Below are 25,611 nucleotides of genomic sequence, written 5' to 3' on the forward strand. Positions count from 1 at the left end.
AACCATGGCTGTGGAGTGTCGCATGAATACCGGCAATTGAACCTCTTTTCGTCGACGCCCATAGCGAGTGTCGTCCTTCTAGCGACAAGTTATCAAGACAACAGTTAACAAAATACTTGCCGAGAGAATTATTGACCAGTCTTCCAGCCCGTGGACTCCCCTGCTTTCCTGGTAAAAAAATAAGGATAACAGCTGGCGATTCTGTGTGGACTGTCGATATCTAAACAAGATCACCCAAAAAGATGCCTATCCACTTCCACGTATTAACGACGCTCTGCATTTCCTTCACCGTGCGACTTATTTTTCATCAATATATCTTCGCTTCGGATATTGGAAAATTCTCGTTGATGAGCTGGAGCGTGAGAAGACCGAATTCGTCACACCCGACAGCCTATATAAGTTTAGGATGATGTATTTAGGATTGTAAAAAGCGTGGACGAGCTCTAACGAGTGATGGACATGCTCCTATATGGCTTTAAGTGGTCTATTTGTTTGCAACACTTGGGCGACATCATCGTATTTTCTCCAACTTTTGCAACCTGCGTTGAACGCCTTTCATCTATTCTTTCTGTTTTCCACACCGCTCGCCTGCAGCTCAATTCGTCCAATTGCCCCTTCGGTCACCATCAAATAATCATGTTCGGACATCTCATCGATTCATCAGGTATACGTCCTGACTCGCAAAAGTCAGCGCCGTGCAGAATTTCCCCGTGCCGACCTGTGCCAAGGGTGTTCGAAGCTTTGTTGGCCTATGCTCTATGACCTCCTCAAGGAAGACGTTGCTTTCTGTTGGGGTTCTGAACAGGCTACTGCTTTTTCGGAACTCATCACGCTAATCACAATGCCTCGTCTCCAGTTCATGCATGTTTTCACACCTTCGCTCCCTCTGAAATTCACACCGACGTCAGTGGTTACGGAATCGGCGCCATTTTAGCCAAGCGCCAATATGGCCCTGACCACGTCATCGCCTACTCTAGCCGCCTCCTCTCTCCGCCCGAGCGTAATTACTCGATTACCAAGCTCGAGTGGCTGGCAGTCGTTTGGGTAGTACGAAAGTTTCGACCTTACTTAAATGGTCGAACATTTAAAGTAACCGCAGATCACCACGCCCTTTCTTGGCTTTCTTCACTCAAGGATCCCACCGGTCGTCTCGGTCGCTGGGCCTTACGCTTCCAGCAGTTTACATACACTATGGTCTACAAGTCAGATCGTTTACATCAGGATGCCAACTGCCTGTCTCGTTATTCCGTCGATGCACCGGATGCTCAAGTGGACGCCGTACCTATCAGCGCTCTCTCTCTGTTTCTTTCTCTCAACCTTGAAAGACATTGGCACTGAAAGACACCGTGATGAATCGTTACGGCAGCTGATCCAACGCCTGCTTTCTGATCCGTCCGACCCTTCCCTTCGCATGTTTGTGCTGCAGAATGAAACGCTATGGCCGCAAGATGCACCTCCCATGCACCCCGCAACACGCACCATGTTCCCACCGCTGCGCACCCTGACGTCTTTGGGACGTATGAGCACGTACGTTGACGTTCTTTCTGGCGTAATCTCAACCGTTCCGTCCACCGCTATGTCCCCGCGTCAAGTCGAAGAAGCAAGCTATGCCTCCTGTTAGTCTGCTGCAGCCTGTAGACATACCTACTGACCTTTTTTCTCGCGTTGGCGTTGATTTTCTCGGGCATATTTTTGTATCCAATGCCGGAAAGAAATGGATGGCCGTCGCTACGAACTATACAAACGACTATGCCATTACAAGAGCCCTACCCACCAGTTGCGCTACAGACATCGCTGACTTCTTGCTTCACGACCTTATCTTACACCACGGCGCACCTTGTCAACTTCTCACCGATCGCGGCCGATAATTCCTAGCCAAAGTCATCCACGACTTACCTCGATCACACGTAATTAAACACAAGCTTGCTACAGCCTACCATACCTAAAGAAACGGTCTTACCGAACGCCTGAACGGGAGAATAACTGACATGCTCGCCATGTACGTTTCCTCTGATCATCGAGACTTGGACACTGCTCTAACATTTGTCACGTTTCCTTACAATTCCTCCCGCAACGACACAGGTAGCTACTCCACCTTTTATCGTCTATTCGGCCACGAGCCGACCTCACCGTTCGAGATCGCTTTCCAACACACTCAACTAGCGACAGAATATGCTCGTGACGCCATAGCTACAGCGCCCCAATCATGCTGGATTTCCCGCCTTCGTCCCTTGGCTTCACAGACGCGCCAGAAGATCCGTTACAACAAGCGCCATCACGACACGGATGACAACGAACCAGGTGCCCTGGTGCTAGTTTGGTCTTCATCTCGGCGTGTTCGTCTTTCAGAAAAGGTACTCTTGAGGTGCTCTGGCCTTTACCGCACCCTCCGCCAGGTGACCCCCGTGACATATGAAGTGACTCCTCTCGGCGCAACGGCACCTGTACCTTCTTCTGACGTCATCCACGTTAGCCGCCTCACACCATAGGTCGCGAGAACAACTGAGACCCCCCATAAGGCCTACAGAAAAAGGTTACGAGGAGACAAGAGGACAAGGCACGAAAAAACAAGGACGAGCGCTAACTCACAACTGAAGTATATTCCATACACATTCACGAATACATAGAAAAACCAAAACGGAACAAAACAAGGCTTTCCTATTTATTTGTGCATGTGTTTGAATAAACTTCAGTTGTGAGTTATCGCTCGTCCTTATTATTTCTGGGTTTGTCCTCGTGTCTCCGCGAGAACCTTTGCAGTTCGCATTTCAACCAACTAGCCCTACTTTCTGCTCTCCAATAAGATGCTTCTTCTGCCGGCGGTAATGTAACAGCGTGCAATATTCGAAGAAGAGGACTTCGATTCTGGTCTGAAAGACGACCAGGAAGATTTGCGACTAACGCCCTTTGGCGCGCATTGCCTCAGACATTGAGAATCTATTTAAATATACATGCTCTTCTTCCAGTAACCATATTTTTGTTTCGTCTTCAGAAATAAAATATCTGCTTGCAAATCCAACAAAAGTATGGTGCACTCTTAAACTAGGCCTAACAATGTCTATAAAATCCACCCGCCATGGTTGCTTAGCCGTTATGGTGATAGGCTGCTAAGCACGAAGTCGCGGGATCGAATCCCGGCCACAGCGGCCGCATTTCCATGGGGACGAAATGCAGAGACACCCGTGTACTTAGATTTAGGTGCACGTTAGGTGATCCAGGTGATCCAAATTTCAGAAGTCCCCCACTATGGCGGGCCTCATAATCAGAAAGTGTTTTTGGCACGTAAAACTCCACAATTTAATTGTTTTCTACAATGTGTCGATATTATGAGCCTACTTTTATGTCCACTGCAGGACGGAGATCTCTCCCATGATCTCCAATTACCCCTGTCTCGCGCTAGCTGATTCCTGCTTGGGCATGCAAATTTCCTAATTTCATCACCCCACCTATTTTCCTGCAGTCCTTGATTGCGCTTCCCTTCCTTGGCACCCATTTTGTAACTCTACTGCTGCCCTGGTTATTTGCCTTACGCTGTACAAGGCCTGCCGAGCTCCATCATTTTGCTTAGTGTGGACTAAAAGATCGGCTATCCCCGCTTGCTGTCCGATCTACACCGCTTTCTTCCCGTCTCTTAACATTACGCCTAAAATTTCTCGTTCTATTGCTCTTCCATACTTGGTAGATAAATATTTACATTGAAAGTGAAAATCGATTTCTTGCTGTCGTGAAGGCAACATAGGAGTTTGAAAATAAAAAAAAAATTATGCAGATACCGCGCACTGTGGGAATCGATGTAAGCGAAGCATTCCGTGCTGGATGTTTTGATTGACGATAATAAGCAGTGATGTTGATGGCTAAAGCTAAATTTCTCCAACGTTTAGTCTAACACGAGAGTGGTGGGTTGATGTTAAACCTTATCTCGCGGGCACCACTGCTGTTTGTCTGTGCAGTACACAGAACACACAGGGAGAGGTGTTTGCTTGAGGCGTCGCTGTGCGTCATATTTCATAACCTCTGAGAGGGTTGAACATATTAATTGTCTCACATGGCACATGACATGGTGGCGGAAGTATTAAACTTGAATTGGATTATGAGGATGTACGTGCCAAAACCACAATCGCATTAGGAGGCACGCCGTAGTGGCGGGCTCCGGCTTAATTTTCACACCATGATGTTCTTTAGCGTGTTCCAAAATCTAAGTGCACTTGCATTTTCTATTTCGCCGCCGTTGAAATGCGGCTGCCTCGGTCAAATCCGCGACCTCTAGCAATGCCATAGCCGCAAAGCTAAGGCAGTAGGCACAGAAGTGCTGATTTGACGGTCGACCACTTCCGTAGTGTCGCCTGGACCGTGTGTTGCGCTTTAATTAATGCGGCACTGCTTCTGCATGTCCTGGGTATTTTTTCCGCATGACATGTTTGCATGGCGTTTTTTTTTACAAGAACGCTAGTGCCACGTCATCAAACGCGGCATCAACAACGGAACTTGAAGAAGGTAGGAGCAGGCCGAGGCAGAAGAAGCAGCCTGAACAGCGATGGCGAGGAGCGTAGTCATCAGTCTCCCACTCTCGTTCCACCTCCCGCGGCCGTTCGAGCTCGAAACGCCGGGCAACCGGCTCCAACCAGAACGCCAGTCACGTCCACGTGACTGGCGTGGGTAAAGAACAAGGTAAACTGGGTAACTGGGTGACTGGGTAAAGAAAGGTGACTGGGTAAAGAACAAGGGAAGGAGAACCTCACGAAGACCACCGGGGCGCTGAAGAAGACGTCCTCGGGTCAGCTCTCAGATTCGAAGGTGAGCTTTGCAGAGTGGACTCCCCTCCCCTCGTCGTCCCCGCATAATAACACGCAGTTGGCAGCACTCAAAAAAGAGATAGAAAGTCTTAAAAAACAAGTCAGCGCTTTAACAATCCAAAACCAAGAGCTTAAGCGAGCCACTACTAATGCAATAACGCCGGTAACTCAGCCGACTCCTCAAAGCCAAACACAGCAGGTACCTAGCTCCCAGCCTGTCTTAGGCGAGGTCTACCAACAAATTATCTAAGAACTCCGATCCTTCAAGGAGGAGTTTCGAGCCTTTCCAATTTACGTGAACGCCCAATTCCAAGAAATTCGAGAGCAGATTGCAAACAGACGATACACGGAGACGGCAATTTCTGCACTTCGGAAGGAACATGGGGATAAAAGACATAGGTCCAAATTCGCTCGTACAATGCAAGTGGACGAGCCCTCCGATACGGACTCGCCATGCCAGCCAAACCTAGAATAAAGATCTGGCAGTGGAACTGCCAATCTTTAATCTGAATCTCCTACTATCTCAGGAATATGACCCACCGGCAGCTATCCTAATTCAAGAACCCCACCTAATACCTATCAAACTCCAAGACTATGTGACTTATCAGCAAGACCAGTTAACTGCCACGTTAGTGCACAAACTATACACTGCCATACTGCACGACCCTTTCGAGCCGGATATTGCGCACTGCTATATTACTATTCTTCCTCTCCAAAGAGGAGCGACAAGCACGCATGTATTGAATGTTTACAGCTCTCCCCAAGACAGGCACGCAAGATTGGGTTCCCTCATAAAGAAATTTCTGAGCTTAGCGGGCCATGCCCCCTGCGTGATTGGGGGCGACTTCAACGCACCGCGCCCTCCATGGGGCTACCGGGCGGCGACACCAAAAGGCAGAAAGCTGGAAGAAGCAGTGACGCAAGAAGGGCTATCGATCCTCACCGATCCCACTTACCCTACGAGGCTGGGAAACAGTGTTAGTAGAGACACGTGTCCGGACCTGACGTTCACCAAGAACATAAACAGCGCGATTTGGAAGAACACCGAACAGCACCTGGGAAGCGATCACTTCATCCTCTCTCTGGAGATAAGCACAAACGCGTGCAAACGCAAAATAGGTATCGCAAGAATTACGAACTGGGACAGGTGGAGACAGGCCCGGGCATCTACTGCAAACCCTATTACAAACCTAGAGGAATGGGTTAAGGGTGAGGTGCAAGCTTTGAAAGCATTTACGAAAGAGGTCTGCGCGACAGAAGATTGCCCCGCGGTCGATCCGCACCTTCTACATTTATGCATTTATGGGAAGCAAGACACTCATTGACAAAGAGATGGCGAAGACAGCGGCTTAACCGCAAATTCAGGAAAAAAATAGACGAGATAAACAAAAAGGCAGAATCCTACGCCATATCCTTGGCCAGACAGAACTGGAATACGCTCTGCGATGGTATTCAGGGGAAGCTAGGTGTGTCAAAGACTTGGAAGCTCCTGCGTGTCCTAATCGACCCCAGCAGCAGCAAGTCGGCCACTAAAGACAGGCTCACGAAGATTGTACACACCATCCCGGGTACGGACACAGAGTTGATGGAAAAGCTCAAGACCAGGTATCTGTGCACGGACCCAGTCGTGGAACAACCGGAGTATTCTGGGCTGCTGAATGATAAGCTGGACATCCCGCTCACGAAAGAAGAGATCAAGGCAGAAATAGCGGCCATGAGAAAAAATGCAGCTCTAGGTCCAGATCAAATAACAGCAAAGCTCTTATTTAACCTCAGCGATGACTCCATCACCTCGCTGGTGGAATGCTTCAACGAGCAGCATTGGGCTACAGGAACGCTACCAATATCCTGGAAGGCGGCCGAGGTTCGGTTCATTCCGAAGCCGAACAAACCCCTTAAACTGGATAATCTAAGACCGATATCGCTGACCTCGTGTTTGGGCAAGCTCATGGAGAGGGTCCTCAACACGAGACTCAGTAGATACTTGGAAGAGAACAACCTCCTACCTAACACTTCATTTGGCTTTCGCCCTCACCTATCGACCCAGGACGTACTCCTGTACCTGTACAAGGATCTCCTTGACACTCCCCCCAAGTCACAGACAAGGGCCATCCTAGCACTTGATTTGAAAGGAGCGTTTGACAACGTTCTGCATAAAAATATTCTTCAAAGCCTCGCCGACACCAACTGTGGCGCCAGAACCTACAACTATGTGAAAAACTTCTTATCAGCAAGGCAAGCCACTATAAACTTCGGTGGAATAAAATCAGATCCCATCACTCTAGGCCCCAGAGGGACTCCGCAAGGGGCGGTACTGTCACTCCTTTTGTTCAATTTGGCTATGAAAGATCTCCCAGGCCTTCTCTCCGAAATCCCGGGTATCAAACACACATTGTATGCGGATGATATCACTGTCTGGTGCAACTCGGGGAGTGACGCCGAGATCGAGGAGCGTCTTCAAGCAGCAGCGGACACGGTGGACCAGTACGCAAGGGAAAGAGGCCTTCAGTGTGCGCCGGAAAAGTCCGAGTTGCTCATCCTGAGGAACCCGAGGACACCCCTGGCGCAGAACATCACAGTGTATATAGACAACCACTCAGTACCGAAACCCACGGAGATCAAGATCCTAGGGCTGTATATCCCGCAGGGGCGACAGAACACCACCACTATGAAGAAGCTTATAACATCCACCGAGCAAATCCTCCGGATGATACATCGTATCAGAAATAAGCACCATGGCATGAAGGAAAGGGACGCCATCCGCTTAGTGCAGGCTTTCGTGGTTTCTCGGATAATGTACGGGACGGCATTCCTTAACCTCTTCAAGTCGGAAATTGAAAAGTTGGAGACACTGATCCGGAAGGCCTACAAGACGGCACTGGGGCTACCAAACTCGCCTTTCCTCTGACTTTCCTCTCTGACTCACTCTTCTCGTGCAAGCACAGGTTGTGACCCCCCGACGTGGTGTGCCTGACAGCAGCAGCCACAGCAGCCACAGCAGCCACAGCAGCAGCAGTGCAAAAGTCGAAGAGGCAGAGAGAACTTTGCTTTAAAACTGTTATTTATGTAGTAGAGGTTCGTTGAAGGTGAGGCACGTGAGCGCAGCGAAATTTGGTTGTCCTGGGTTCTCTGAGCACGATCGGAAGCTCCGCTACGTTCACGCGCCAGAGGAGCCGCTACCGTGCAACTGACACGCACCTGGCGCAGAGGCATGCGCTCATTGATACAATGATTGGACACCGGGCGCCGCTCGCGACTCTGCACAGCATGCGTCTCCTCTCGCAAAGACTGCAAACGTGCCTTGATAAAAAAAAATTGATTCTGACTTCTAGATCATGTGCCGGAACAGCAGGGGATAGGCAGCGGTACCGCAGTATTACGCAAGAAGAAAAGCAAGAACATTTACTTCGCAGATATGGGAGCCACTATATAATGCTTCGCACCACGATAATTGCTTCTAAGCGAGTTTAGGCCGTAATTTGTTTTTCATTCCTGATCACATCACGGGCCGTAGCATGCCAGGCCCGACACTTGGCTAACTTCTCCAGATATCGTGAAATTTTATATGTCGCTCTTTTCAAAATTCTGGTTGAAGTGCGCACAGCCTCACGCAAACCAAGCTGATCGTTTTCTGAAATGCGGTATCGTTTCTCATACACTGCAATAGTTTCAATTTCGAAAAGTTCAGAAAATGAATTATTAGTTAGTTCATTAACAGTGTATCTATTTGATCGCAGAACTAACGTTTGATTGCTTTTTATCCGAAATATTTTCTCTATTGCCAGAAATAAGGATGGCCAAGTTTCCTTCTTTTACTGGGGAGCGGGGTTTGGGGTTTGTTGGCGTAATATAAAAATCGAGCATTTCAGAGGGATGTTATGTTTCACGAACTGTTCCGGACTTTGTGGACCATGGCAGCTGTGTGCTGCTGTCTCGTTAAATGGCTCGCACTTAAAGTAAATCGATTACATGCCCGACGGCGGGATCGAACCTCGATCTCCCATAACAGCAGTGCGATGCTCTGATCATTAGGCAACAATCGCACGTATACTTATATCTTGTCAACGCTAACTAGCTCTTTGTATAGTATGAGTGCGTGGGGGTACGTGCCCGTGCACCAATTTCCTTTAAGCCAAAGACGCGAGAATGGAACGGGCAAACTTGTAACGTTTGATTGACCGCTTCACTTGCGATACATCTTTCGGATCTACGTAATTCTTTTTTTTTCAGTGATGCTCCGGTTAATTCCTAGATTCACTGTCGGCGCCCGGTTAACTTTGACCGCCATCCTGGTTGTCGTTCGCACCAAGGCGACAAACAATACGGGCAGAAGCAAACGTCCGGCATGCTTTGGTGTCGTCTAGCAACGTCGTGTTCAACCTGAACGCCACCGCACTTTAAGCACTGCCTGAGCTTGGGGAATTACTGTCGACAGTCATTGTGAGGCGACTGTGGACAGTTATGCGTTAGCATTGAATAAATATAGCGACACAACGTACTGTCACGGTCGGAAAGAGGTCTGTGCACTGCAGCGGGACGCCTGACTTTCGGGCTTGCCTAGGAAGACTACTAGTCGCCTACCTAGTCGTCACACCTAGCTATCCAAGTTGGCGTTAAAGACGTTCATTAAAGTGCGGCACTCTCCAGCTGGCGTATACCCGGTAACCCAAGCTAGCCCCCATCAGAGAGGTTCATTGGAGGCTAGGACAGACCGGGCGGTGCATACCCAGTAATCCAAGTCGGCATGAAACGGTTTCTTTGGCGAATGATGCGTATACCCACTCCAGCACCTGAGTGATTCACGTCGGTGCGAAAAAGATTCGCTGAAGAGTGGCAGGTTTGCACACATTGTCACCTACTCAGTGATCCAGGTGGGTCCGATAGTTGGTTTCGAACCCTGAAACCTCAGCACAGCAGCCCGATGCGCCACCCATTCGGCTACTGACTGCCTTGTGACCAAGGTGGGAAGGAAAACGATGTATACAAACACAGACAGACAGACAGACAGACAGACAGACAGACAGACAGACAGACAGACAGACAGACAGACAGACAGACAGACAGACAGACAGACAGACAGACAGACGGACAAACGGACAGACAGACAGACAGACAGACAGACAGACAGACAGACAGACAGACAGACAGACAGATAGATAGATAGATAGATAGATAGATAGATAGATAGATAGATAGATAGATAGATAGATAGATAGATAGATAGATAGATAGATAGATAGATAGATAGATAGATAGATAGATAGATAGATAGATAGGCAGCCTCTGGAAAGTGCGTGAAGTACCCAAAGAATGGTAACGCAATAAAAATGCGCCTTTCGCATATGAAGCCGGCCATGTAATTTGCGGTCAAAGAGTAAGCTGCACGGCAGGATACTTACCACGTCGTCACCCATTATGTAGATAATATGTGGCCTTTGCGAAGCACCGCTGTTGGTAGCTGCCAGTGGTTGCACAGTCACTCCGAACAGTAGCGTGATGGCCCACTCAAGCACGAAGCACGACATAAGGATCGGGGGTTTCCACTCCTTCATAGCACTGCCGCTCGAGCTGCGCTGATAGGGCAGAACATCATAATTGCCATCGGCATTGTGTAGCGCAGAGAATCACACACAGACAGATTAAACGTGTGGGCAGGCGAGGGCTAACTTCCAACAAAGATTTATTTTCAGTGACCTTGTGCTTATATTGAACAACGGTCCTATTCTACATGCGCAATCCACCTTCATAAGACGCAGATGGGTTACTCGCACATGCAGAGACAAGTCGGGAAATCTTTTCTACCTATGTTATTTCACGTTAAGGTTGTCAGCACTTCCGCTGACATAACTGCACTTAGCAAAAAGCGGTTCACGCCACAAGAACTGCAGTGAAATGCAACCCCAACAACGCGCACGACTTCCTTGAGATTGTTTGCCTGTTCTCTTAGACCGTCATTTATGCGACGTCCGTCTGTCCTAAGCAGTGTTTACTACGAAAAGAAAGGGAATACAATGGACCACACTACTGGCTCATGCCACGAAAGAAACGTTATCCTTTTTGCTACATACATGCTACGTCGGGCAAGTTTTCCTCTGGCTGCACAGTTTGCATGTAGAGTAATTCTGGACATTCTCCTTCAGAACTTCAGGGCAATGAACAACCGTAACTGAACGGAAAAAAATATAAAAACATTTCTTTCAGAAAAGTGGCCGAACATCAAAAAGTTTGAACTGACTACAACGAACGAGAGGGTAGTCACTTCTAACAACATATGCATTTATGGCAGCTATAGTCGGAACATTGGTGGGCTGTTCAAGCAGTGTTTTGGTCAGGGATGGACAGTGGAGCAAATCATTTTGCATCCTCCCGGCAGAGGGTAGACAGACCTGAGAAGGCGCCAAATTTAAACCGTAACGCGATTTATTATAGCTCATGTTGAAACGGTAATAGTAGCGCGATTGTTATGCGGTCTGTTTGCGCGCGCAGCTTTCCGTGAGGCAGCCGAGGCGGTAGCGAGTGGTTACGCGTGTGCACGCCTTGAGCGTGCCTGTGTGTGGTTGTAAGCGCGTGTGCTTGTGTGTATGTGTGCGCGTGCGTGTGCCGCCGCATTTGCATATTCATGCGCAATAGTGCGTGTATGCGTTTGTGAACATTCGCGGCGTGTGTACAAGCCTGCATTTCCGTGTGCGTGCACTTGCGTGCTTGCGGGTCATTCATGGGCGCGTGTGATTGTGTGCGTATGCGAACTTGTGTGTTCGTGTTGAAGCATGCATGCGGGCGGACAAATGTGTGCGCGTTTATGTGCGCATGGATGTATGTGCGTGCTTATTGTGTGTGTACGTGCGTGCAAGTGAGAGATGGAGTTCGTGTATGTGCGTGTGAGCGAACATTTTCCTGCTTACACATACTCTTTGAACCAAACGCAATGTGGACATCATTTAAACCCATATTTATATCCACGAGACAAGAACGAATGATATTGCATTTATAGCATTATATTTTTCTCGAAGCGAAACCGACACAAAAATTTGCAACTCTTTCCCTACCGGAAAATGGCGGTAATCGAAGCTTGTCCTGCGTGCACCTGACCTTCGTCACGGTTAAGTAACCCACAGGTGCTGGATTGCTTCGGCCTCCCGGTCCCTCAACTCGGGATCTTATTCTCGTTGCTGTCGGATTGCCTGGGCTCGGGCGGCTCTGACGGCTGGACCGGCACGCCGATGGCGAGCCCTGTTATGGGCGAGTTCTCGCCGCCGCTCGTCAAAGCGTGCCTGCTCCTCGGGGGAACGCTCAACGCGTGGCTACCCCATCCGTTATTTGAGACTGAAATGAACGGAAACGAAGCCGGCGCAGCCTGCGTGGAACCCTTTCGTGCGAGTTACCTCCGCGGCGGAAGCAGCTTGATATCGGAAAAACGACGTGAATAAAAATCGGAAGTCGTCTGACCGCAAGGAACATGCTCACGGAGCCTTACCTTTGATGACAATATCACAAAAGGCTGGAACCGGCCAGGACGACAATCTCTTTTCGTGTCAGTTGCGTTTTCAGAGAGTGCTTGATTTCAAATATTTGTTGTTAGATCTTACCGGAGCTTGTTTATTAAACATACTGTGAGAGCAACACATGCCTGACTTTCAACTTCACGATCTCCACATATCATCCCCCATTGTACATCTTCTTCATCAGTATATATCATCACCAGCAGCATAGCTTGATCCTCGCGGTTGTAGCACGACCTAGGCTGTAATAAAGCGGTTCCTTACAAGTGATGGACGGTGCTTTTGGTTCCCCAAGATATCTCGTACATTGTCACTGGAGCTCCGCTCGGTTCGCCGCATAACACCACCGGCCATGCTCGCTTCATTGAATCCAGGCACGTGCGAGGCCGCTGCTCCACTGCAGCCTTCGCCTTCCGTCGTGACCATCAACAGCCGCCAGCGCGACCCCCGAGTCATCGCTGGTCTACGCCGGGATGACGTAGAGAACGGTACAGCGGTCTACCGGCGAAGCTACTAATAATTGCTCACGGAGCAGAGCATTTAGTGTAGATGAGGTACAGAAACTGCTCTACTGTCACGTCACCCAATTGCACGCCGCGCATTTGACCATTCCTACGCAATTGTAAATGCGACGCCCAGCCATACGTTACACAGCAACCTCGTTTTGCGATGGCAGAGTCCAGGTGAGGAGATGGTTACGGAGATGAAGAGGCGCTATCTTGCGCAGCAATAAAGGAATGAATGAATCAATTATTTATTAATTTTTACGGCAAGGGTGTACCGAACGTGCAGTGGAAGCACGTTTAAGCACATTGGGAAAAGGGGTGGTGTACCTAAAGAGAAAAAAACAGAGGAGTCCAGGTGGCAGCGGGCGTTCGTGAAACCGGTTGAATTCCAGCGTAGTCGTGTGATGTGGCGAGCAAACGATTGTAGTCGCCTCCCAGCGTCCGCCCTTTGCAATGGTATTGGCACCCCCAGTTCATGGTAATAAACGCTTTCTGAATACCATTCTTGGCAAATACTTCGTCATCGAACATACCGCGTTGCGTGTTTCTTAGCGGCCGTCACTGTGAATTACAGCTACAATGTCGGGACAACTACTTACAACTTAGAGAACAAGTCAGACTTTTGACTTTTGCCATTGTGGGAATATACTAGAAACATGGGTTCTCTGAAACGCTATTCTAAACAGACAGTTGGAAGAGTTTTTTGCCTTCCATACGTTAAACGGTAGCAGCTCTTTAGTATGTTACGGTGCGCGTCCCTTCAGGACTGACCTTACTGTACGCGAACACCAACATAATAGGACGTTAGAAGACAGGGTGCTATCTTGGGTCTCATGACGAAAAAAAACTTGCATGACGCTTAAGCTTCGCCTTCAAGAGTGGAACGCGATAGCGTTATCGCACCCCGTTCGCGCAGCCCACTCATTCGCAAGTCATGCTCTTTAGTCACACAAAGACGAAACGTGCGCCTGAGCAAGCGGAACGAACCAAAGAACTCGGTGTCTCGGCGAGAGAAACGATCTACGCGAGCCAAACGTCGTGATCCGCACGGACAGCCGGGCCGCAACGCGCCATGAAGGCGGACGCGATCATGGGGCTGACGCCTCGATGGGACCATCCGATGGGACCACGCGGACGCATGACTCCTAGCCAGGAGCACGGCACACATCGCAGGGGACGCTTTCCCACTAGACGCGCTACGGTGCAGCGACCACGTCAGAGGCGTCCCGCATCGGGCGGTGCTCCTAGGAATCGCGCTGCGAGCGGAAAGAGGAGCCGCGTCACCTACACACGAGTGTTCGAGTGACGCACGCTGGAAGTTGGAAGGGGAGAGAGCGAGAAAACTTATTAAACGCAAGGATATTGGGGCATCCTCGCACCGGTCCCCACACGGCCCCAATGCGGTCAAACGAGTCTTGATTGGCAGCAGCGGCATTGCATGATCCAAATCTAAGCCGGAATCTTCTGTTTGCGCAGCTCTCCTTGTCGCCCTCTGTTTCTTCGGCGATCATCTTCGTGGTGCTGTCCCATCGCTTTGCTTCCTGGAAGGCGCTGCACCATCCACACGTGGTGAATCTGCGACTGCGTAGCCTCACCGGGGCCTGCGCCCAGCATCGGCAAGATCACCACTGGAGTTCGCTGCGATCGCGGGGCGCCCTATAAACGAGCCGACATCGACGCCTGCTCTTCATTGGCAGCAGCGGCATTGCATGATCCAAATCTAAGCCGGAATCTGCGCAGGTATTCCAACTTTGATCCTTCTTTTTCTTTTTTCTGCTTTTTTTTTCTCGCCACTGCTGCTGCTGCCATCAATCGCGTTTCTTTCTTTTTTTTTCTTCCTTTTTTTCTATCTGAGTCTGTTTTTAATACGCATACCATGCCGACGAATGCTAAACTATCGGAAAAAATTGAGGAGCTGGAACTAAAGTTAACAACGTGCTAAAAACACGCATGAACTCGTCTTTGGCAAGATCTTGTTGAGGATGAAGGAGTCTGGGATAGATGTTGTGGAACTGAAAAAGGAAGTTGATTCCTTGAGTACAAGCACTGAACACTTCAACGGACTTATAGAAGAACTACGTAGCCAAAATGCTACGCTAATCGTTGAGAACACCAAGCTGAGATCTCAGAACCAGTCATTGACTCGCAAGGTTGAGGAACTAGAACAGTACTCCCGCCTTAGCAATGTCGAGATCAAAGGCGTTCCCTGTTACCAAGGAGAGGACTGCGTTACAATTATGCAAACGGTAGGGGACAGAATTGGCTGTCCCGTATCGCCTAGCCATCTGGACATTGTTCATCGCGTTCCCACCAGATCTAATGAGAAGAAGAATATCATCGCTCGTTTTCATTCTAGAACGAAGAAAGCTGATTTTGTTAGTAAAGCACGTAAAGCTAAACTTTGTCTTAGTGACATTGGATTTTCCGGCTCTTCCAACGCTCCTGTTTTTGTAAATGAGTATTTGACCCCATCTAACCAAGGCTCTCTTCTCCAAGGCTCTAACTTTGAAGAAAGAAAGAAATTGGATGTTCCTTTGAACGGACAACTGCCAAATTAAGGCTAGAAAGACTACTAACAGCAAAGTTCTGCGCATTCGTGATGAATACGACTTAACCAAATTAGACTAGGCATAATTGTTTAACCAATTGACACAACAAACATGGCTTCTACACTGAAAACCAAACAATTGAATTCTTTCTTAAATGGATTTCATTCCATCATTCATTTTAATGCTAGGAGTCTTCGTAAACACTTAGACGCTATCGATAATTTCCTCGCATCCCTAACTAATCCCTTTTCACTAATTGCCATTACTGAAACCTGGCTATCTGACAATGACAAAAATTGGTATTGCTTCCCTAACTATAAAGTGGAATACTGCAATAGATTGACGACTAATCACGGTGGTGCTGCCATATATGTTTCTTCTAATATTGCTTATCGAAGAAGACATGATCTATCCTTAACCGTTACTAAGTGCGAATCTGTTTGGATTGAAATCAGTAACTGCTTTCTTGCTCGAGATGACAAGAATTTCATATTTGGCTGCATTTACTGTTCGCCCTCATCGTCAGTCAATTAATTCTGTACCAATCTCGATCATATTTTACATGCTATATCACTAGAAATTAAATATTATTATAATAGGTGATATAAACATTAATTTACACGATGAAACATCGCCCATTTGTATTAACTGCACTAGTTTATTCCACAGCTACGGATATGATTGCTTAATCAATGTGCCCACGCGCGAAGTGTCTTATGGTACAGGCTTACTTATTGATCATGCTTTTTCTAACCTGCTTCATTCACCAGAGGCAAAAGTTTTGCACATCGACATCAGTGATCATTACCCCCTGCTTTTACGTTTCATTTCTAATGTACGACCTTACCCACTTTCACACACTAAAGATGTTCTTGACAAAGATGGCTTCATAACTGCTGTTGCTAATACAAAATGGTCTGAAATTAAATCACTAAATGACCCCCAGAAAGCTTTTTTCCAAATTTTTTTCTCTAATTACATCATACTTCCGTAAGTTCACCTCCAAAAAGAAATGCGACAAAATGTGTCATTTGTTCACAATCCATGGCTCTCACAGCAGTTATTAGCACAAATGCGCAAACGGGATAACTTATATATTAAAACTAAAAGGCAACCATTTAACATGAACTTACGTGCCAGATATAAAAGCTTCTATAACACTGTTAACTGTAAAATAAAAACAGCTCAACGTTTGCATTTCGAGCAAAGAATCTTACAGGCAGCTAATAACACTAAAAAGAAATGGGAGATTGTCAACTTCTTTTTAAATAGACACGCACGACTAAACCAGGTATCCAGAATTTTAAAGGATGGAGTAGAGCTCGATTCCCCTGCTGAAATAGCTGCGGCTTTCAGTAGTTTTTCTTTCCTAACAATGCACCTACTCTTGCCGAAAACATTGACATGAACCGTCTACCTCATTCATTCTTTTTATTTCCTACAACGCCAGAAGAAATAACTGCTTTTATAAATAACCTAAAAGTGACAAGCGCTGGAATTGATGAGGTTCATCCCGATAACATTAAACTTATTTCGCACCTAATTTCCGACATACTTTTATTTATTGTTAATTTATTATTCAGGACTGGTTAATTTCCCTCTGAACTGAAGCGTGGCAAAGTTATCCCAGTTTTTAAAAAGGCGACAACTCACTTCTGCGCCCCCCCCCCCCCTATTACAGACCTATTTCCATTCTGCCCTTCTTTGGAAAAGTTATTGAGAAACTAATTGAAATACGGCTAACAAAATATCTTTCTAAGTTTAATACCATCGCTGCATGTCAGTTCGGTTTTCGCCATGGGTATTCCACAGATCAGGCACTTTTTCATCTTACGGACCAACTAAAAAAAATTATTGGCGAGGGATTTCTCGCCGCCTCAGTTTTCATCGATCTAACGCAAGCATTTGGTAGCATTAATCATAATATCCTATTTTCTAAGCTCGAAGCAATTGGCATTTGCAGTCCTGCCCTTTCGCTACTAAAAAGTTACTTATATAACCGGGTTCAAGTTGTTTTTGTTTCCAGTGCTTATTCTCGACGGCGAACTACTAACATCGGTGTGCCTCATGGCTCCATCCTGGGGCCACTCCTCTCTTTAGTTTATATTAATGATTTACCTAATTGTCTTTGTTCGACAAAATGCATTCTGTACGCTGATAATACCACAATATTCACTTTTCATAAAGATATCTCATTTCTCGTTAATAAACTAAATGCTGACTTAGAAAACATTCTAAGGTGGAGTAATGTTAACATGTTATCTATTAATGCAACTAAGAATAAACTTGTTGTATTCTCTTCACATCAGCAAAACATAGCTTCCATTCCACCTATCAGTCTTGGTCCCCACTGCCTTGATCCAAGTTCATGTTCATCTTTCCTTGGCGTTCTACTTGATTGTAATCTGAAATATCAAATCTGAAATATCACAATCATATTGCTCATATGAAAAAGAAAATAGCTTATGGTATACGCATCCTAATTAAAGCCCGCCCTTACTTCACACGTACCACATTGCTCTCACTTTACCACTCTTTCGTCCACTCTCACATTACTAATGGTATCATATGTTGGGGAAACCCCTATAATACTCATATTACGTCTTTACAAACAATTCAGAACCGAGCCATCAGAATAATTACCTATAGTTCACGCTTTTCTAATGCCACTTCCTTACTACACGAGAATAACATCCTTACTATTTCTCGGCTCACTAAATACAACCTAGGTATTTTTTTCTACAGATTTCTACATAATGAGCTACCGTCAATCACATTTTCACCATCTAACCTGACAACGAATAGTACCACCAGATTCGCGTTGAATAACAATTTTCTTTTACCACGAATCCGCACTAACTACGGTAAACAAACCGTGGCATTCACTTCCATATCAATATTGAACACTCTTCCTCTCATGAAAAATACAAGATATTTACACCAATTCAAAAGGGAACTCAATATGCATTTATTATTGACAAACTAATGAGAAAATTTACTGTAACCGTTTTTTGTCCGTTATTCTTTTGCTTTTATGCCTTTTTGTTTGTTTTTGTTCTTGTAAATAAACTACTGGTATTTTCTTGACATACAATTCTTTATGTTACCGTGAGATAAGCTAAACCTTGTTATTATGTGTAATGAATTCTGTATTTTGCTCTGTTAACGTTCATTTCCTGTTGCTTGTATAATACGTTATTATATGCTACTGTTGCTTTGAGATGTCAATTATCACAACTATTCTTGTACAGGAGGTCCCGATACAGTCTTTGACTATGGGACCTCCTCCTGCATACTAAATACTTGTAATTTGACCCAACTTCTAACAATAAATACTGATTCTGATTCTGAAGGGGAGAAGGGGGCGACTGGAGGGCAGCGCCACCTGTTGGGCTAGCGCCGCACATTGCGAGGAGGGGGTCTTCTGTGTTTGCCGAAAGATGGCTCTGCGTGTTCGCCAAGCGCAGAAGAAATGTGGCGGAAACGTACTTCACTACGTGACTTCTGTAATTTACATGCTCATAATTACCGATATACACCGCAGTATAACTTTCTACGGCCCGTTTCTAAAGCAACACCGCATTCACTAGAGGCATTTTCATCTGACTTTGAACCATCCAAGTCGTGGCTGAGTGGTAGCGTCTCCGTCTCACACTCCGGAGACTCTGGTTTGATTCCCACCCAGCTCATCTTGCAAGTTGTTTTTATTTATGAATTACCTTACGACATTTTTCGCTCACGGCCAACGCCGACGACGCCGACGACACCGGCTTTTCTACGACACAAGCTCCTTAACAATGTCGCGTTAAAGGGAAGCTGAAGAATTTTCCAGAAAAAATGGGTGAAGAGCTGTACGCAATGGTTTTCAACCCTCCAAATTTGAATATCGCAACGAAATTGAGCGAAATAAAGCGCAAACAGATTTTATTTCGACGAAAAGTAGAGCAGCAGACTCGGGCACCTCGCGCGCCTCGTTTCCGCTTGTGATTGGTCTGGCGCCTCGTGAAGTCAACATTGGTGTTCGTCCGGACCGGCCACTGCCGCTACACATGCGGCACAGTGCAAAGTGGTTTGGCACTGTGGTTTGGTGAGACGGTAATGGTAAATTTCGAGAGCTTGCGTTTCTCTGAGGAGTTCGGCGTTGATCTCTATATGTATACGTAGCCGGCCTCTCCAAGAAGCAAAAGATGCTGGTAGCAAGCAGTACTTTCGACGCGAACGAAAGCGAAGTGTTAGCATCTCCTCGTGTTAGAAATGTTCTTTAGTGAGTATATCTTTTGCAAAGCTGTATTCAGCGATCCAGTGAGTTCGTTTCCCGGCAAACAACTGTACTGTTATGTTCCTGCATGCCTCCTCGTGGAACGTAAGGAGGGATGCGATCGTCGGGATTTGTGCGCTGCCCCAAAGCAGTCGGCAATCTACACAGACGGTTTACATGCGGGAAAAGCTTTCCGGCTCATGTAGCACGTGTAGTGGCCTTCATCAGCGCGCTACTTGTAGCCGGAGCCGTAAGGGCCGATTTACGCACAAGCCACCCATCGCCGCAAGCCGCACCGCACGCGTGCGGTCGCCCGAAAGATTGCACGTATCAAACACTTGTGCACAAATTTCGGTTTACAATGTGTAAGGTATACACTGTGTACATAATGTAAACGGTAATTTGTGCACATGTGCTAGATACGTGCAATTTTTCACGCAACCGCAAGCGTGCGGTTGCTCGAGCGTAAATCGGCCCTAAAGGCGGCGAATTCTGTCGGCTACGTGAGACAGCCGTTTTCTCTCTGTGCGCGAGGGGGAGTGCAGCGTCCAGGCGTGCGCCGGCTTTCAAACACATGAAAACTTTACACTTGCACTGCATTATGGTAGCTTCATGTTGGCTGTTTTACAACACACGTGCGAGTAGAAAATTAACGGTGGTTTGCCACCAAAGCTGCGTCAAGGGTGGGAGATGAACATGTACCTCCCGTTCAGCGTGCTATATACACGAAGGAGCTAGCAATAAATCAAAATCCAGGTTTGGACGAGTTTCATGTATTCATAAGGTCTTCAAAGACCAGTTACCATCCGTCCGCCTGCACCCGTCCCGCCTTTTTGCGTTCGTTGCCCCTACCTTTTCGCGCTGCGTTTAGAAAGTCTGCTAGCAGAAAGTCGTACTCCCACTCATTCACGCCTTATTGATAAACTCTGGTAGTAATTGTCGTCACACAAGTGGTTAGAGCACAGCCCTGTTGTTCTTGAGCGCTTGAAATTCTTACGATTCACAGCAGCCTCCCACATAGCTGCAAGCTTCATGTCTTGCGGGGAGTAATGGAACATCGTCGCGGCCGCTGGTGTTCATGCAACCGTAGGCTGCACAGAACGCCGACATTATCGGCCCACCACTTCAATTCATGCTGCGCACGTCAATTAACACTCCACATATACACAAACAAAGGAATGCAGGTTCGAGCGAGGCAGATTATGACGGCATGCGCGCAGAAAGAAATAAGAGCGGTCAGGCACGATCGCGGAGACTGCGTAGGAGCGGAACACCAGTGCTGACGTCACTACGCCGCGGTTTCCGGTCTCCGCTCGCATCGTCAGCGTCAGCAGCAGCGCGCGGTGCTCGACGGGGGGCGGAGCTACAGTGCAAATTTAAACGGCGATTACGTCGTTGCTAAGTGAAAAATCCCGCCCAAAATTTTACGTGCATGGTTTATAAGGTTCCCGCATTCGTATATTAGCGTCTTGTTGAATTCGACAGACTCTTCAGCTTCCCTTTAATATAGCCAAGACTACACAAATCACTAGCAATCATCCTGTCGTTTCTATGCCGACGCGTCTCGTTCGACCTATGGAGGCTGGAATCTCAACGTCGGACGCTCGACGCTCTGCTCCGGGAGCTTAGTATCAGCCTCTTGGATGGCCGACTGCGCTCGGAGGAAAATGTCCTGGAGACTTGTCCTAAGTACTAATAGATTCTCAAGGCCAGAAAGACCAACAGCGCTTCTCGGAAACGACTGAACATTGCATACGGACTCTTGCGGCCGTTAGTGGTCATGCCTCTTAACGTGTTACCACTCAGACTATCCCTTCGCTAGTCTTCTTATCTATATTTTTGTAGTTGGTATCAGCGTGCAAAGAAGAAACTTCTACAAATCTTTTGGAAGTGGGCGGACATTTAAATATGCTAAGGATATTCTTGTTGAATTTCACTTTTATGCTGTCCGGTGAAACCTGAATAATCAACAATATTTTTTTTTCTCCTAAGACGTCCTGCTAATATCCAAGTTCCTCTATTTTGCAATCTGTTAGAGGAAAAAATTCAGTTATTAATTATCAAATATTGTGTTAGAAGAGTAAGCCCAAGCGGAACAAATGTCATTGGTTGAGTTACTCGTATTCACTCAATGAAAATGTAGCACGTTTTCACTGTCACGTAGAAGTGATGGTGAAGAACAGAGACAATTCCCCAATTGTGAGTCGCGAATATAACTCCATATTGTCGCGCCACTTGTGGCCTCAAAAAGAAGTAACGCTCAAAGCACAACGATAGCGGCACGCACTGTGGCCCGTCGTCGGAATCTGATCTGTAGGTCAAGGAGTCGCACAGTCAGGCATAAGTCATCGTAAATTGCACCGCAATCGCTGGCGCTCGCGCTTGATCGGGAATGTACACAACTATTCGCTTCACGCGCTGTCTGAGTAAACAACGCGCTGTCGGTATAAAATATGCGAAGGCATTGTGGAAATTTCCTATACATGCAAGCACGTCTTGCGCCAAACAATAACTTTGTAACATGGGTTAGACGTTGAAGAATGGTCACCAGGAAAAAAAAAATGTATTATGGGTGTTTACGTGCCCCAGCAGCTGCGAACAATTGACCACGGCGGTGGTCAGGCCTGTGACGCAGCATAGGGTGCTAAGAATATCTCGATCCGGACTGGCCGCCATTGGAATCTGAACCTGGCATCGTTTAAAGCTAGAAGGTTATCTAGTGAGGCGAGTGTAGCAGTGCTATCGGAGGAATTATCGGACATCAAATGGGATATAATAGGGCTCAGTGAGGTTAGGAGGGCATATGAAGCATATAGAGTGCTAAAAAGCGGGCACATCCTGTGCTACCGGGCTTAGTGGAGAGACGAGAACTAGGAGTCGGATTCCTGATTAATAAGAACATAGCTGGTGACATACAGGAATTCTACAGCATTAACGAGAGGGTGGCAGGTCTTGTGAAACTTAATAAGAGGTACAAAATGAAGGTTGTACAGGTCTACGCTCCTACATCCAGTCATGATGACCAGGAACTCGAAAGCTTCTATGAAGACGTGGAATCGGCGATGGGTAGAGTGAAAACAAAATACACCATACTGATCGGCGACTTGAATGCCAAGGTAGGCAAGAAGCAGGCTGGAGACAATGCAGTGGGAGAATATGGCATGGGCACTAGGAATAGCAGGGCAGAGTTATTAGTAGAGCTTGCGGAACAGAATAATATGCGGATAATGAATACCTTCTTCCGCAAGCGGGAAAGCCGAAAGTGGACGTGGAGGAGCCCGAACGGCGAGACAAGAAATGAAATAGACTTCATACTCTGCGCTAACCCTGGCATCATGCAAGATGTGGACGTGCTCAGCAAGGTGCGCTGCAGTGACCATAGGATGGTAAGAACTCGAATTAGCCTAGACCTGAGGAGGGAACGGAAGAAACCGGTATAAGAAGCCGGTCAATGAGTTAGCGGTAAGAGGGAAAATAGAGGAATTCTGGATCAAGGTATAGAACCGCTATTCAGCTTTAACTCAGGAAGAGGACCTTAGTGTTGAAGCAATGAACGACAATCTTCTGGGCATCATTAAGGAGTGTGGAATAGAAGTCGGTGGTAACTTCGTTAGACAGGATACCAGTAAGCTATCGCAGGAGACGAAATATCTCATCAGGAAACGCCAATGTATGAAAGCCTCTAACCCTACAGCTAGAATAGAACTGGCAGAACTTTTGAAGTTAATCAACAAGCGTAAGACGGCTGACATAAGGAAGTATAATATGGATAGAATTGAACATGCTCTCAGGAACGGAGGAAGCCTAAAAGCATTGAAGAAGAAACTAGGAATAGGCAAGAATCAGATGTATGCGTTAAGAGACAAAGCCGGCAATATCATTAATAAATGGATGAGATCGTTCAAGTGGCTGAGGAGTTCTATAGAGATTTATACAGTACCAGTGGCACCCACGACGATAACGGAGCAGAGAATAGTCTAGAGGAATTTGAAATCCCACAAGTAATGCCGGAAGAAGTAAAGAACGCCCTGGGAGCTATACATAGGGTGAAGGCAGCTGGGGAATGGTGGGAAGATTGTTCTAGAAAAAACTGGCCACCCTGTATACGCAATGCCTCATGACCTCGCGCGTACCGGAATCTTGGAATAACGCCAACGTAATCTTAATCCATAAGAAAGGGGACACCAAAGACATGAAAAATTATAGACCGATCAGCCTACAAAGTATTTACTCAGCTAAGCACAAACAGAATGAGGAACACCTTAGAATTTTGTCAAACAAGGATCAAGGCAGGATTTCGTAAAGGCTACTCAACAATAGACCATATTCACCCTATCATTAAGGTCATAGAGAAATGTGCGGAATAGAACCAGCCCCTATATCTAGCTTTTATTGATTACGTGAAAGCGTTTGATTAATTCAAAACCTCAGCAGTCATGCAAACAGTATGGAATCAGAGTGTAGACGAGCCGTATGTAAAAATACTGAAAGATATCTATAGTGGCTCCACAGCCACCGTAGTCATGCATAAAGAAAGCAACAAAATCGGAATAAAGAAGGGCGTCAGGCAGGGAGATACGATCCCTCCAATGCTATTCAAAACGTGTTTACAAGAGGTATTCAGACAGCTGGATTGGGAAGAATTGGGGATAAGATTTAATGAGGAATACCTTAGTAACTTGCGATTCGCTGATGATATTGCCTTGTATTGTATTTCCCTACACGTGCTCGCCGAACAGAGCATTGGCACTGCGTGCCTCAAGGGCATTGTTGGCGGGGAGGAAGGCGTTATCTGAGTGTCATGTTGTGTGATTCACTGCCTGCGTGGAGCAAGGCAAGTGTTTTTTTTTTAACTTTCTTTCTATTTGTGTGGAACTGCGTCGAGTGTTTACTAATCCATGAGAGCGCGTGTGCCCACTCTCGTTTGTTAGCTTTATGTAACGCTGTGCGTCTCTCGAGGCACATGTCCGCGAACTCTTGTATTTGTAGTTCACGACGCGCGGGGGAACGTCAAGAGAAGTTGCAAATTACAGGCAAACACATTTTTGAGATATGCTCGCCATTTCGGTACAGAGAGGAGCTTTACAAAAACAGCTTGCATTTTTTCTTCCCTCTCTCGAGAAATTTTGCTTATGTTGCACCCATGAGCCATATTTTTCGCATTCACAGAAAATGGAGTTGCTCACAGATGCAGTTGCTTAGAATTGAACGTATCAGATCGAGTTTCTAGAATAATGATAAATAGTCCGTGCCTAGACATCCAAGCATGGTTTGAAAATTTACGTACGGAAAGACAATATGTAACTTCGTTCATGTTATCAGAAATCCCAGCATCACTGTATAAATTGGAAGTGAACTACATTCTTCACTGAAGCTTGATCGAGAGTTAAAGGTAACAATAGTTATCGACAAATAGGAAAGTTCATACTTTAGACTACCAACCCTTTGTCTTTTACACATGAAGCCTTGTGTCTTTCATGCACATCGTTCTCTTTCATCTTGTTTACTATGTGGCAGATGAAGTTTTACCGCTTAGCACCTTAATTTATGAATTTTAAAACTTCGGCTCGAAATTGGTTTTTTTGTAGTTATATTTTTGCCTTCTAGAGTAATCACCGAAACCAGCCCTGGTCGTGGCAAAATGTCAACGGCAAAACTACCGGGTGACAGAAAGGTACGAAGCCTTGAGCATGAGATCATAGAGGCAGGCTGGGACAGTTTGGTATGACACTCTTTCTTCCGTTCCAAATCCGTGTTTGTTAGTGCCAGAGTTAAAATGGACGATGATGTAGCGAGGTTGCACTGCACAAATAATTTTATGCTACAGAACTTACGCTGTGTTAACTTCCTCTACCACAACTGAAGCATCCTGCATTGTTCAGCGTGGACTTCGCCAATATTGCTAGTACAGCCTCAATTGGCCTTTTTCTTTATCACTGCCAGTAAACAGTTTTTTGCGCTAAACTATTTATACTGTACCTGGTCACTTATTCAGCATAGGTTTAT

At 46.6% G+C, this 25,611-nt stretch overlaps 1 protein-coding gene across 1 annotated transcript in view; it reads right to left on the reverse strand.

The window, feature by feature from the left end:
* LOC126517916 (arylsulfatase B-like) overlaps positions 1–25,611 on the reverse strand; it is a 315,163-nt gene that overhangs the window by 284,671 nt on the left and 4,881 nt on the right. The window contains exon 2 of the mRNA XM_050167747.3: positions 10,193–10,366. Within this exon, the coding sequence (XP_050023704.3) occupies positions 10,193–10,345 (153 nt within the window). The 5' untranslated portion in view covers positions 10,346–10,366. The remainder of the gene's footprint in view (positions 1–10,192; positions 10,367–25,611) is intronic.

This window comes from Dermacentor andersoni, chromosome 11, assembly GCF_023375885.2.
Source record: "Dermacentor andersoni chromosome 11, qqDerAnde1_hic_scaffold, whole genome shotgun sequence".
NCBI lineage: Eukaryota > Metazoa > Arthropoda > Arachnida > Ixodida > Ixodidae > Dermacentor > Dermacentor andersoni.